This window comes from Electrona antarctica, assembly GCF_951216825.1.
Source record: "Electrona antarctica genome assembly, chromosome: 10".
In the NCBI taxonomy this organism is placed as follows: domain Eukaryota; kingdom Metazoa; phylum Chordata; class Actinopteri; order Myctophiformes; family Myctophidae; genus Electrona; species Electrona antarctica.
In genome coordinates this window covers 30,725,071-30,739,304 of record NC_136791.1, presented here as the reverse complement: position 1 = coordinate 30,739,304, position 14,234 = coordinate 30,725,071, and the positions used below count along the sequence as shown (strand labels likewise).

The window sequence follows — 14,234 nt, the reverse complement described above, 5'->3', positions numbered from 1 at the left end:
CTAGTTACTTCGTAGACTTTGATTATTATTACAAAACATACACTAACCTGCTTCAGCTTTATACATTTCGACCATTTGAAAATAGCCAATCGATCAGCTATTTTCAAAAGATTGTTATCACATTTGAAATTTTGAAATGGGACATTCTGCAGGATGAGTACTACTGAGTACTACTTTTGGTCACTTAATTACATTTTGATACCAATACTTTTGTACTTTTACTCAGTTCAATTTTGAACAGCAGATCTACAAGCTCTGAGCTCATAGCACGGCACCGAGTGCCGCGCTACGAGCTTGCATATCTGCTATTTGTTTTAAATCGTGAAAATGTGGCACAAATCTTTGAATATAATTTATATTCTTTCAGAGCGAACGTTTTTAACTCAAATCTTTGCTTCTGGGGGGTCCCTGGAACAACATATTTTCAGATGGTAGTCGGCGGCCAAATACAGATCATTCCGGGGAAAACTGTTAGGATTTAGAAGACTTTTTTTCTGCCTCAGGTCTAAATGGGTTAAGTAATACAAAATGTGAGTACGGTACATTTTGCCTGTGTGACAGACAGTGTGCTTCTTCTGTGCATGCATAGCTGTGGCTGTCCGGCCTGTGTGACAGTGTGCTTCTTCTGTGCTTCTCTGTGCATGCATAGCTGTGGCTGTCCGGCCTTGGAGCGGGTGTGGGAGGCTGACCTGGAGGCGTGTCACCTCTTCCTGCGAGGCCTCCAGCTCCACACCCCCAGCTGCAGCAGCAGCGGAGTGGATGTGGACGTTCTCCCCGCCGCCGCCGCCCCAGTGGCGTGTTCCCAAAAAAGCCAGCCGTCGTGCACCAAAGAGGAAGAGGACTGTGCCATGCTGACTGCTCTGGGGGGACGCTGGTGCCCCGAGGCCAACCTACAGAACTCAGAGTTCACTAAGGTAAACACGTACAGTACGCGGCATGTAGATTCGGAAAACGAAACGCTGAAGCTTTAAAGGTATATTCAGTGATTTGACTTATCACTTATTTTTTCTTTTTTTCTGGATAATCCTCCCTACTATAGAGTGTGCTGACCATATAAGGAGTTCCTCCCTGTCCCCAGTTAACGCCTGGGGTCAAAAAACCCTAGTTTCAGTTTTGGTGGCGGGTGGCAAAGCCTTCATCCAATCAGGATGAGAGGGGCCTTCCTCCAATCATGATCGAGTGGGGGCGGGCCTTGGTGCACATGCTGTTGGCCTGTTGCACTTCCCCCCACTGTAGAGCGTGCATGTGCACATTTTGTTACTGGGGCGGACTGGGTGGTTTTCCAAATGACCCAAATCACTGAATGCTCCTTTAAATATGTCCTGCTCGTGCATGCATTGCACAGCCGATGTCCATTCAGTGATCGTTTGTTTATTGCCACCGAGCACTTGGGTATATGATCTCAGTATATACTATTCAGTATAAAAGAAAATCATAATGGAATGAAACTTACAATACTAATGAATGAAACTAGCAGTGGTTCCCAAACTTTTTAGCCTGTGAACTGTTTTGCCCGGGACCCAAACTAGAGTGAACATACCCGATCTACAAACTCAGAATTTTGTTTTCTAATTTATGGAATTACTTAGATTTTTCTTCTTTGATTTCCTCAGGAAATTACTGAAAATAATAATTGAATTGGTTTCGAATTCATGAAAAATGTCATATTTTGGGGGAATGTTTTATGAAAATGTTTTGAAATAGTAAATAATTAAAAAAACAAATGTAGGAAACAAAAAAAGAAAGGGACCCATAAAAATGTGTCCGCGACCCACAAATGGGAACCAAACCCAGTATTTGGAAAACGGTGCGTTAGTTATAGGGCCTAATGTTAACCAGGAGCAAAGTTCTATTACACGTTAGAAAGGCTCTACTGGGGGCACGGTGGCATAGTTGGTAGTGCTGTCGCCTCACAGCTAGAAGGTCCTGGGTTCGATTCCCGCTCGGGACGCTGTGGGTGCTGGCGGCGTGTCTCCTCCTCCGCGTCATCAGTGCCCATACCCGAGGCAGGGTTGGCGAAGGGGCCTTTCTGTGTGGAGTTTGCATGTTCTCCCCGTGTCCCCTAGGGTAGGTAACCTCACAAAAAACATGCAGTAATCCTGGTCTCTAAACTGCCTCCCCCTGGCCAGCCGGTGCGCCTGATGGAGGGGAAAGGAACTGGTTGGAATAACGTGTTCCTTCCACGTGCTACGTCCAACCAGGGAAACTCCCCCCTGTCAGGTGTAAAGGAGCAACTTGGACACTCAGGCATGAAGGAAGCATGAGTTCAAGTCCGTTGCTCTCCCCATGTCCCCCATATATGGGGACTAGGTTGGCGGAGGGTGTGTAGAGCCCAGGATCACATTAGATAATTGTCACGGGTGAAAAATGGGTTACAAAAATCGTGGGACGTGCAGGGACGTGCACACATAGACATCAAAGGGGGCTTCAGCCCCTGCCCTTTTACCCGTCTGTAGAACAACTGCCCTCTCCAGACGAACACGAATGCAGCATTTACTATGGTGGAAGAGATGCAAATGCCCTCCTCCTCCTTTCCATGCCATACTGGAAGGCAGCCTTCAAGATAATTGCTTTTTTTTACACAGTATTTTGCGTTGAAACAAATTTGTTTAGAAATCCATGTCGTTACACCGCATCTCCACTAGCTAAAGAGTGCTGGGTTGCCCCCCAAAAATAGCTGATCTACAAGCTCTCAACGCGACGCAGCGCGACGCGTTGTGAGCTTGTACTGTAGATCTGCTATTTTCGCATTTTTTTGTACAAAAGTGCTCTCTTACGGGATTTCAGCCCCTGCCTCTCTAACACTCTCTGCACGTCCCTGATCACGTGGTTCTCAAAGTCGGGTCCAGGAACCCTCAGTGGTTCCTTGAGAGGGTTCCAAAGGACCCTTCCAGGTCTCTAACGGAGAGTTTTAGCCGGGGTTCTTGAGATTAAAATGTTTGAGAACCGCTACTGTAGATATAAAAACTCTGGATGTCAAGTACTTCAGTTATTGTCTCTCTCAAATAGACTACTACTACACATGAAGAATTACAGGTTTTCTTGAACACCCTGAGTGCACAAGACGTGCAGTTCTCCGCCCTATCAATTAGTAACGCCCAGCGCTCAGGACGGAGATTGATAAAAAGGACGGAGATTATTGATATATCAAAACCGATCGCATCGCTCCACAGGCTGGGATCGTCTGTTGCGCAACACTCAATGTTATTTTCCGGTGGGACGTCATCGAAAATGTTCCCCCCCCATTTTAGCCGACAAGATCAAATCTTAAAATGTGAATAACTCTTGATCTAAATCATTCCGTCCAATTCTAAGCAAAGATCATGTGTTAGACGGCCCACCGCGGTCCCGTCCCTAGTCGCGGTAGAATTAATCATACCTCCCGTTGTTGTCGATCGCCTCAGGAGTGTTTTGGCTACATTTAGCTGCTCCACATCCGGGATAGCATCCGGTCCGTCGCTAAATGTGCTCCGCTGCTATAAATCGCTGGGCGCTCTGATTTAATGGATTAAATAACCCCGGGCGTTCGGGGTGTTAACAACAACACACGATACAAGGCCAGTCTGAATTGATCTCCCGTTGATGGGCTTTGTAGCTGCATTGTTACCTCGGATACTGTGTGCATGCATGTGCAATTGTGCATATTTCTGTGCCTGTATGTGTGCCTGCCTGCGTGTGCGTGTGCGTGCGCGTGCGTGCGAGACTGTGCATGCATGTGTGAGTGTTCTTCGCTGCCCTCTCTCACACTTTGTCTTGAGGACCACAGATACTTTGTGTGCATGCATGTGCATATTTCTGTGTGTGTGTGCGTGCGTGCGTGCGTGCGTGCGTGCGTGCGTGCGTGCGTGACTGTGCATGCATGTGTGAGTGTTCTTCGCTGCCCTCTCTCACACTTTGACTTGAGGACCACAGCCTCTGGGTCCAGCTCCGCTCATTCCCTCCTTTCCCTCAAACTTTCCAACCACCCACGCAGAGTCCATAGTCCTGACAAGCCTGTCTGGGGTTGGAAAGAAGCCAAAAGACTCAAACAAAACCTAGAGTCTATGCTTTGCCAGAGTTGTTGTTCCACGTTGTTATTTTTGGCTAACCGATAATAGCTGCTGTTTTGTAGCAGAACATTCTATAAACCGTACCGTAACCCCCTGATCTTCAGTATTTTTATCCTGAAAGATGGCCCCATAACGCAAAGAATAGTCAATAATGACCTCTGGGTGCATGTTTACTGGTAGAAGTTCCACTTTTTGCACTGATTTTCTAAGTGGGAGAGCTGTTTATTTTCGCCGGTTTTCTCCATCTATTAATACCCGCACCTGTTTGCACTGTAACAATGCCTTCCACCTGCTCATCATGGCATGCAACCTATTGTAGATGTAAATAATTTGATGTTTCCTTTCCTTGCTCTGCTTGACTTTACTATATCCAGTAATGTGCATGGATCTTTCCCCCCCAATGCCTTCTTTCCTTCCTTTTCTCTTTTCTCTCTTAAAGCCTGGCCTCTCCTAACATTTCTGCAGGAAGTAAAAGGTGAGACAGTCACCTCAGCTCCTGTCTCCTTTCCGACACACTGCTGTACCTAAAATGCACTCTTGAGACCGTGGAGGAGGATATCATTTATGGAACTTTAACCCATTTAGGCCTGACGTCGAAATTTAAAAAATGTCTTCAAAATCCTGTTGAATCCATGTTTCTGTATCAGTGGTGCTCAATATTTCATGTCAAGGACCCCAAAAATGATATGTAATATGCCTCCGCCCCCATCTGATAATATGTTGTTCCAGGGACCTCCCCAGAAGCAAAGATTTGAGTTAAAATGTTCACTCTGTAATAATATATATTCAAAGATTTGAGGCACATTTTCACGATTTTTCAAAAATAGCAGACCTACAAGCTTGTGGATCTGCTATTTTTCAATATAATGCTTAAAACACCAAAAGGGGTTCCCGCCCAAAATGGGTTAAATAAGACTTTATCCCATGCAATGACATTTGACCATTAAAACAAAATTGGAAGTATATATATAGTCATAGCATTCCAGACTCTCACAAGTCAGTAAAGGTGGTTGCATAACTGGACGCGTTTTGCGGAAAACCGACGGAAAAACGGAGCTAAAAATCCGAAAACGCATCCAGTGTGCAGAGACCTTAAGTCTGTAAACGCTTCGCTCAACAAGAGACTAAGGGGTCTTAAACTGGGTGGGAGCGATTTGAGAATGTAATAAAACCTGAAGAATCCATCTAAAGTCTTTAGGTTGGACCTTCATATTAGGTGCAGTGATTCGATTGGTTTTCAAAGCAATACTGTAAGTTTGCTGTTCTAGCAACTACCTTAAAGTGCCCAGATGATCGGTAGACACTGGCAGAGATCTACTGTCATCTGGCAATGTGTGTCTAGAGCATTCAGACCGATGACAATGACATGTCATAGAAATGATGAAACTTGCTGATTATTGGACTGATATCTTATATCACTTTGGCATATTTTACATGTTTTTGTCATAGTAGATCACGTTTGCCTCGTGTGAGCATATTTGTGCCAACGAAGCTTTTATAAACGGAGTAGCAGTCGAACAACCAAATCCTTTATTCCCGTAAACGTGTGACCACATCCCTATTAACTATTTAATCCCTCATAATTACAATTATGTTTGTGACATCAGGAAATGAATTCCATGCTGTGATTGTAAGTTTGATTTTCATGTGTGCATTATGTGTGTCATATGTTTTTAACTTTTTATTTTATTTTAACCCATTAAAACCGGGAAAGCATCTGATGCCATTTTAGATTTCAGCGTTTGGATAGCAGATACACAAGCTCACATCGTGTCACTTCGTGCCACGCTGCAACCTTATACATCTGCTATTTTTGAACATTTGTGACTGGAGCTGACAAAAAGAGACTCATTTCAGGTTTTTACAGATTATTAAAGTACAGCATGTAAGCTTTCATATGATGTATCATTCAATGAAATTGGAAAATATTTGAAGGAGATATTGCAATATTAAACTTTTTGAAAGAAATCTTGAAAGAACAACTGTTGTAGAAGGCTATAGGCCTTGGAGGTCCCAGTGGGTTAATAATATCACGCTTGCATTGCATTGGGGGATTTTATATTCATTTAGTGCTGGTTCCTTGGCTGCCATGGGGTTATGATGCGTTAAAATGACATTTACGTTGTCGTGTAGGATAGTTTCTCAGTCCGAGGTCTACAGGCACGGACGTTCTGTTCTGTAACCTTGCCCTTTAGATGATGGAGAGACAGCAGACATTTCATCTCTTACTAGACGTACTGGAAAGATGGCATGTGACAGATTGCATATCGTCACTGTCGTCGGGCACAAACCTTCTTTCTTTTGTCCAAAACCGTTTCTTTTCAGGAAGCTACAGTATACGTTCCCATGGATCCAATGTAGTTATTATTTATTCACAAGCACTTAACCCATTTTGACCTGAGATCAGATTCTAAAAATGTCTTCTACATCCTGACAGTTTTCTGAAAAAGCTATGTTTCTATGTCAGTCGTTCTTCGATTTTCAAAAATAGCAGACCTACAATAGCAGACAATAGCAGATCTACAAGATCATAGCGCGCCACCGAGTGGCGCGCTATGAGCTTGTAGATCTGCTATTTTTCAATAGCTAAAGCATAACATAATGCTAACACCAAAAGGGGTTCCCGCCCAAAATGGGTTAATACTCATCATTGGTTAAATATTTATAAAAACCCACAGACAGATTTAATCACTTTCAACCTGGCAGCACTATTTTGGGCATGTCTTAATAGGTGAACATCTTTCAATCATTTCAAATATTTTCAGAATTTTCTTTATAAACAGCAAAAATGGCTGATCTACAAGCTCTACAATGCATAGCATCACAACATGTGAGCCTGTATATTGGCTAGTTTTGCTATACTTTTGCACGACACTGTCATGTGACAAAGTATAAAATAGGGCATACATGCATTTCTGTAAAAAAAAAAAAGAAAAACATTAAAAAAATGAATATGGAAATAGAAGGTTTCTGCCCAAAGGCGATGGTGTCTTGCAGGCGGACAAATTCAATACAAGACAATCTAGAGAGTGTTATTGGTTGGAGGTTACAGATATTGATGTTTCAGATGTGGAGCTACAGTATAGATAGAATATAGTCCTTCCGAGTCCCGACCCTCTATAACTTTACTTGCTTTTACTTAACAAAGGAGTATAACTGACATTATTTTAAATTTCAAAATACTAATCATACATACTAATTATTTCTTTATGTGTACTTGCCCTAAAGCCATAAACAATACAATATGTGTTGCTGTAGGTAGGCTCCGGTAATTACCTTTTTTAGCATAGAATGTACAATTATATGCATGCTGAATTCTAACAAAGAAACCTCCTGTTAATCCATTTCCTCATTGTCAGTTTTTGACAACAAATAATGACTCCACCCCCTTCTAATTATGATGACGCTCCATGCATACAGTAAAAAGACGACATAATTGCATTTTCAATAATTCATGTATTTTTGTATTATTTTTGTAATCTGTTGCGTCAACAAATCTTTCTCTTGTCCCTGCAGAAATTGGAGGAGTTTTTGTTCTGCATGGAGGAAAATCACCCAGAGGTAATGTTAGTGTTGGTGGAGCCAACATGAATTCAAACTGTTATTAGATGTTGTTCCATGAATGTTAGCACTGCATTTGAAGAACTGGATTTCTTCAAATGCCCCTGATTTAGGTATAAATCAGGGGCATTTCTCAGTTCTCAACAACGTTTTTGGCTGGGGGACCCCCGGAAATGCTTTAATTGGCCATGTCTCGCGAGCCCTGCCCTGCCCCCCTTCCCCACCCCCAATACAAACTGACTGCAAAAATAACCTTAACAATAGAGGAAATAATATCATAAATGAATACTGAAATCAGATATAATTAAGGAAAGTTTAGGCATGTACTATGGGTACTATGTAAACTCTTAATTTCCATTTCAGTTGCAAAAAATTATAATAATAATTTGGGGACCCCCCAAAATAATTTGGCGACCCCCCGAGGGGCCGTGACCTACGGGTTGAGAACTCCTGATCTAAATGACATGCAGCGAGGCATCCAAACCGAGCCTGAACTTGAACATCACGATCACAACGTGTGGCTTCACGGCACATTGTGAGCTTGTGCATCGGTTGTATTCGCCAAGCGACACTGTCGTACGACAGTGTACAAAATCAGGCGTTGCGCCTCCTCCTCTGCATGTTCAATATATCTACATGGAAAGTATTGAATGGAATACCAAACGACTCACCCCTTTACCAACTCGCCCCGGGCGTACAGCCGGCGGAACTGCGCGGCCTGGTATTCCTAAAGTAACCTAAGTAAATTATGCTTAAACGGTTAAACCTAACCTTATTCCTAACCTTAACCTCAGTAAAGCTATGCCTAAACCTAACCTTATTCCTAACCTTAACCTCAGTAAAACTATGCCTAAACCTAACCCTATACCTAAACTTAACCCCAGTAAAACTATGCCTTAACCCTAAACGTATTTCTAACCTTATTCTCAGTAAAACAAAATAAAGAATACATGAACCGTCGGACCGAGCGGTCAGCGTGAGGTCGGCGGAGAAAATCGAGGGTGGAGATGGTTTAGGGGCGACCGTACTGTACCGTACCGTACCGTACCTGTTAAAATGGGATGTTGTTCCATATTTATTAAGCGCTACAGTATGTCTACCTACAGGTATAGTTCAGCCACAAGGAATGTTGTTTTTCTGCACGTCCCGTATATGCCTTTCATGTCCATGCGTTGACATTCTGGAAGTGTCCCATTTGACCCAGACATCTTCTATGGGGACCGTCTGGACAGGAAGTGTTCCCTGACCTCTCTGTAATGACTGAAAGTAAATGATTTCCACTTATAGCTGCTGCCCTGCTGCCACTGGGGAGATTGATCTGTGTGTGTGTGTGTGTGTGTGTGTGTGTGTGTGTGTGTGTGTGTGTGTGTGTGTGTGTGTGTGTGTGTGTGTGTGTGTGTGTGTGTGTGTGTGTGTGTGTGTGTGTGTGTGTGTGTGTGTGTGTGTGTGTGTGTGTGTGTGTGTGTGTGTGTGTGTGTGTGTGTGTGTGTGTGTGTGTGTGTGTGTGTGTGTGTGTGTGTGTGCGCGCGTGCGTGTGTGTGTGTGTGATCTCTGTGTGTGTGTGGTCTGCAATTCTGCTGTTCATTTGCTTCTAATCCGTACTAATTGTCCTTTCAGCCTCTCCTTGTCCTTACAAACCACACACATACTGTATTGACACAATGGGAGGTGCACACATACTGTATTGACACAATGGGAGGTGAACAAGGAGGATTATTGTTATGGTGCATACCTTTAATCACATTATCAAATGGTGCATGCTTTTAACCATATTAACCAGATGGCATGATGCATACCTTTAACCATATTACTGGAGTAATCGGGTAGTTATGGAAGCGCCTGCTGGTTAGCCCGAAACGTTAATTATGACATTTATGGCATTTGATGTTTTAATTCACGATAACACATTTTTATGACAGCGTTTCACAGCTATTTTTAAAATATTCTTCCATGTAATGAACTTTTGATGTATAATCCCCCCGGAGCCTCTTATTCTGTCTCTCCTGCTGTTTATTAGGGTTTTCCATAAACACCAAGGACGTGCTATCATAAATCTGTTAAATCTCTCTCTGTTTAGCAAATGTTTCACACCCTTAAGAATAAAACACAGTGTGACTCTGACTCTGTAGGGGCGACTGTGGCTCAGGAGGTAGAGCCAATGATCTATGTTTATGTTTATTTATTTGATATGGACATAACAATTACATTGCTCATTGCACAGTTGTGCAAATAGTAGATGCATGCATGGGTCGGCGGTTCGAATCCCGGCTCCTCCTGTCTATATGTCGAAGTGTCCTCATGGGCAAGACACTGAACCCCTAATTGCTCCCGGTGTGCTGGTTGGTACCTTGCATGGCTTCCGCCATGCACATGTATGAATGTGTGTGTGAATGGGTGAATGTAATGCACAATCTATGTAAAGCAGGCGCTATATAAATGCACCATTTACCATTTAAATGACTGTTCACTATCTGCCAATAATAATATTCAAATATCCTATACCAGCACTTCCCTAAAGGTAGAACAAAATAAAATTATTTTATACATACTTTGCTCATGCAGTATTCAAACATTGTTTTATGTTGGGCAAATAACAAGAAAATGAATATATCGCCCACATACAGTATGACATTTTATTATGGTATTTGTCATGTTGAAATCTCATTTACCACAATATCTGTGTTTCCTGCTGTGCTCACACAGTAGGAACAGAACGTTAAAAACGTCTCCGAGCGAGACAGCTGTTTTCAATTTGGGCGTTAATTGGCCATGCACTTTTGTTGCACATTGCCTCCCAGGGCAGTATTAAGGTTACGACTCGTGTCCATTCTTGCAATAGATTGCATCAGCAAAGTGGCTAATATGCACGTTATAAACGCAACCATCTCAGTGCAAAGAATTGCAAATGCATTTACTGTCTCTCTCCCTTGGGATGGTAGAATTGGGCTTCCCAGGGTGAGACTTTCTACAGCATGTCACTTAACGCTAACAGGACCTTGGGCTCTGTCTCATTCGGAAGGATATAACCTATCAAATGTTGATGTTCCTTCTTACGGGATACTGGTTTTGTCCCAAAGGTACAGTGACATGAATCGAGACAACCAAGAAAGGTAGTGTCAGATGAAAAAAAGAATCCGGTTTCCATGGTAATCAAAGCCTCTCTCGCACAACAGATACATTGACTGAATCCGGCAGTGGACACATGGTGAGGTGATGACATGCTGAGGAAAAATTCAAATTAAACCATAAAATAACCTGAATTATTCCTCGGAATGTCCCACGCAGCCAAGGGACCACTTGGTGTTTCCTAAAAAACAATCTGTCAAATCGAGGAAGCTAACTAGGATGTATCCTATGCTGCCTATAGCAGTAATGAGCCACTCCTAAGCCCCTAAAATTCCTAAAAGAAAAAGCTACCCGACAAGCTGTGCTTGCAAATGACACAAAGCTGTCTCTTGTCCTGTGGGCTTTTTTTCCTAACTTGATGGTTTACTTAATTGCTTAATTGCATCACAGATGACATCTTGTCGTGCCTCCGGCCGCTTACTGTTGAATATTTGAGTTAAAGAGTTTGCGTTAGCCTGTAAATGCAGGGCCAGTCCAGGGCAGCACGCAGCAGAGACCGAGAGCGCAGACATGAATTTATAAAGATGAATTAGACAGCATTGGGCCGTAGGGGGCTGCTCTACCTGCCTCTATGAGTCAGACTCCACTTCCATGCTGTTTGACCGGCAAAACAGTGAATCACTGCGTGTGTGTGTCTGTGCGTGCGTGGTAGTTACGTGTGTGTGTGATAGAACTAGGACATGCCGTCTGCACAGGGGGCCCCGTCCTAATTATGGCCTGGCCCATTCTCTTAACTGAATACGCTGTCCTGCTGCCCTCTTGCCATTCACCAGCCTCTGCCCACCTGTGCCAATCATCACACCCTCAAACACACTTACATTGTCCTTAGGCTGGTTTGTGCTACCTGAACATTAACCCATTTTGGTTGGGAGGGAACCCCTTTTGGTGTTTCCAGCATTATGTTATACTTTAGCTATTGAAAAACAGCAGATCTACAAGCTCTACGAGCACACATTTTTGAAAAATCGGGAAAATGTAGTGCAAATCTTTGAATCTATATTTTTTCAGAGCCAAGGTTTTTAACTCAAATCTTTGCTTCTGGAAGGTGCCTGGAACTACATATTTTCAGATGGCCAATTACATATAATTACATATAATCTTGGGGGTCCTTGACATGAAAATGTTTGAGAACGACTGACATAGAAACATGAGTTTTTCAGAAAACTGTCAGGATTTAGAAGGCATTTGTAGAATCGTTTCCAGGTCTAAATGGGTTAAGCACGGCGCTTCAACAAATCACCCTGGTGGTGGTGGGCGTTGCAGTGTGCATTAATCACCCTGAAAATACCCCCCTTGAAAACACTAAATATCAGGCAACGTTAATATCCAAAAGCATCTGTTTCTAATGCACCATATTCACTTCACTTCCATTTCAATACATGTTTAGTTCATCAGAGGTTTAATGTGGGGGCGTTTTTTAATTACAAGAATAGTGGGTCTCGTCTGTACATGTTGATTGTGAATACGGTCCAAAGTCAACATTAAAAACTCGTTACTAGTATTGGGATGTTGTTCCATATTTATTATTAAGCGCTACAGTCTGTCTACCTACAGGTATAGTTCAGCCACAAGGAATGTTGTTTTTCTGCACGTCCCGTATATGCCTTTCATGTCCATGCGTTGACATTCTGGAAGTGTCCCATTTGACCCAGACATCTTCTATGGGGACCGTCTGGACAGGATTGTCAGTTATGCATTGTTCACCTTTAACAGCATAGCATCCCTATTTTGGGGGCGAACATTTGGTGAAAAAAAGCAGATCCACAAGCTTGTAGTGTGGCTATTTGTGTAGAGGGAAAAAAGGAGGCGGCCTATAGACCCCTGGGGGACCCTGGTCAACTAAGATTGCATTTATTTGATCTGAAAATGCAGAAGTGAGGAACCAACTTCCTCAAGGTTTTCATATGTTTTTTTTTCCCCATTTTAAAATTGCACTCAGATGTCACTTTCACTTCAATGTCAACACGAAATCGCTCTGAAGAGAAGAGACCACTTTCATGTCAGGGGCATCATCATTTCTGATGCTGAGGCTGAAAGCATGCTAGCCTGTACTGTACAGTTGGGTGCCACCGATATTGTCCCTTATCATTTGACCCATTTAGGCCTGACCTCAACATTTTAAAAAATCCTTCTAAATCCTCCAGTTTTCTGAAATAAATATTTTCACGATTTTTCAAAAATAGCAGACCTACAAGCTCGTAGCGCGCCACTCGGTGGCGCGCTATGAGCTTGTAGATCTGCTATTTTTCAATTTGGGTTCCCGCCCAAAATGGGTTAACTGTCCTTTTGCGCAGATCACGCAAACCTCAGCAAAAAGAAAAGGACAATATCGATGGCCTCCAACTGTATATCTCTGTTTTCTCTCTTTCTGTCCATCTAGGACGAGTGCAGTGATGCCGGGGCTCTGGACCTCACAGAGCAGTGCGAGTTGATCAGCGACAGACTAATCATCTTGGAGGACGAATTGCAGTCAGCCATGCTGAACCGAGATCAGGACCTCACTGATATCCTTTAACCAGAGACTCCCATTTCCTTTTGTACGCATGTGAATTGTACGTGTGTGTGTTTGTATGTGTGTGCATGTACGTGCCTGTGTGAGGGCGTGTGTGTTTGTATGTGTGTGCATGTACGTGCCTGTGTGAATTCACCATTTGTCAGCCTTCTGATTGGTCCCTGACTGACTAACCAGCAGGCTCTCTCTGCCTTGTTCCGCCCTGGTTCATTTTTGGAAAAAAACTAAAAACAAACATGATATGCCCAGTCACCATATGTTGCACCTGTGATGTTCCTTTTTACTGACACCAAGTTTAAAATAAGAATTGAACGCACAGAATATCAATACGAAGCAACTGAAAAACATGTTATTTCAATGGTAGTAGTAGTACATTTATTTTTGGTAGTGGATGGAGAGAAAGGATTTTTGTCCAACCACGAAGCATCAACCAATGGGTGCGAAGAGGGACACAACCACAGGCGGGACTTGACAAAGGGTTAATTGTATGGTGTGTTTGTATGTGCATGTACGGGCCTGTGTGAGGGCGTGTGCGTTTGTGCGTGTGCATTTTGCGTTTGTGCGTGTGCATTTTTTTTATGTTGGTGTGTTTCTGTTTATGTCCATATATATGCCTTGTTGTCCTATAGTTTGCCAAACTCTCAATATCAGACCTTCCAGAATATCTTAGAGTGACATGTGAGGCCTGTAGCTCTACCTTTAGGGTGAGTGACGTGTGAGGCCTGTAGCTCTACCTTTAGGGTGAGTGACGTGTGAGGCCTGTAGCTCTACCTTTAGGGTGAGTGACGTGTGAGGCCTGTAGCTCTACCTTTAGGGTGACTGACGTGTGAGGCCTGTAGCTCTACCTTTAGGGTGACTGACGTGTGAGACCTGTAGCTCTACCTTTAGGGTGAGTGACGTGTGAGGCCTGTAGCTCTACCTTTAGGGTGACTGATGTGTGAGGCCTGTAGCTCTACCTTTAGGGTGACTGACATGTGAGGCCTGTA

The 14,234-nt window shown here is 43.2% G+C and overlaps 1 protein-coding gene across 2 annotated transcripts in view; it reads left to right on the top strand.

The window, feature by feature from the left end:
- Positions 1-13,251, top strand: part of disc1 (DISC1 scaffold protein) — a gene marked incomplete at its 3' end in the record, with an annotated part of 83,840 nt that extends 70,589 nt beyond the window's left edge. Inside the window, exons 11-13 of one of the 2 annotated variants that reach the window (XM_079511782.1) lie at positions 650-914; positions 7,566-7,610; positions 13,117-13,251. In XM_079511782.1, the coding sequence (XP_079367908.1) occupies positions 650-914; positions 7,566-7,610; positions 13,117-13,251 (445 nt within the window). The remainder of the gene's footprint in view (positions 1-649; positions 915-7,565; positions 7,611-13,116) is intronic. The other variant, XM_079511783.1, reaches the window with a different exon arrangement.
- Positions 13,252-14,234: the final 983 nt, after the last annotated feature.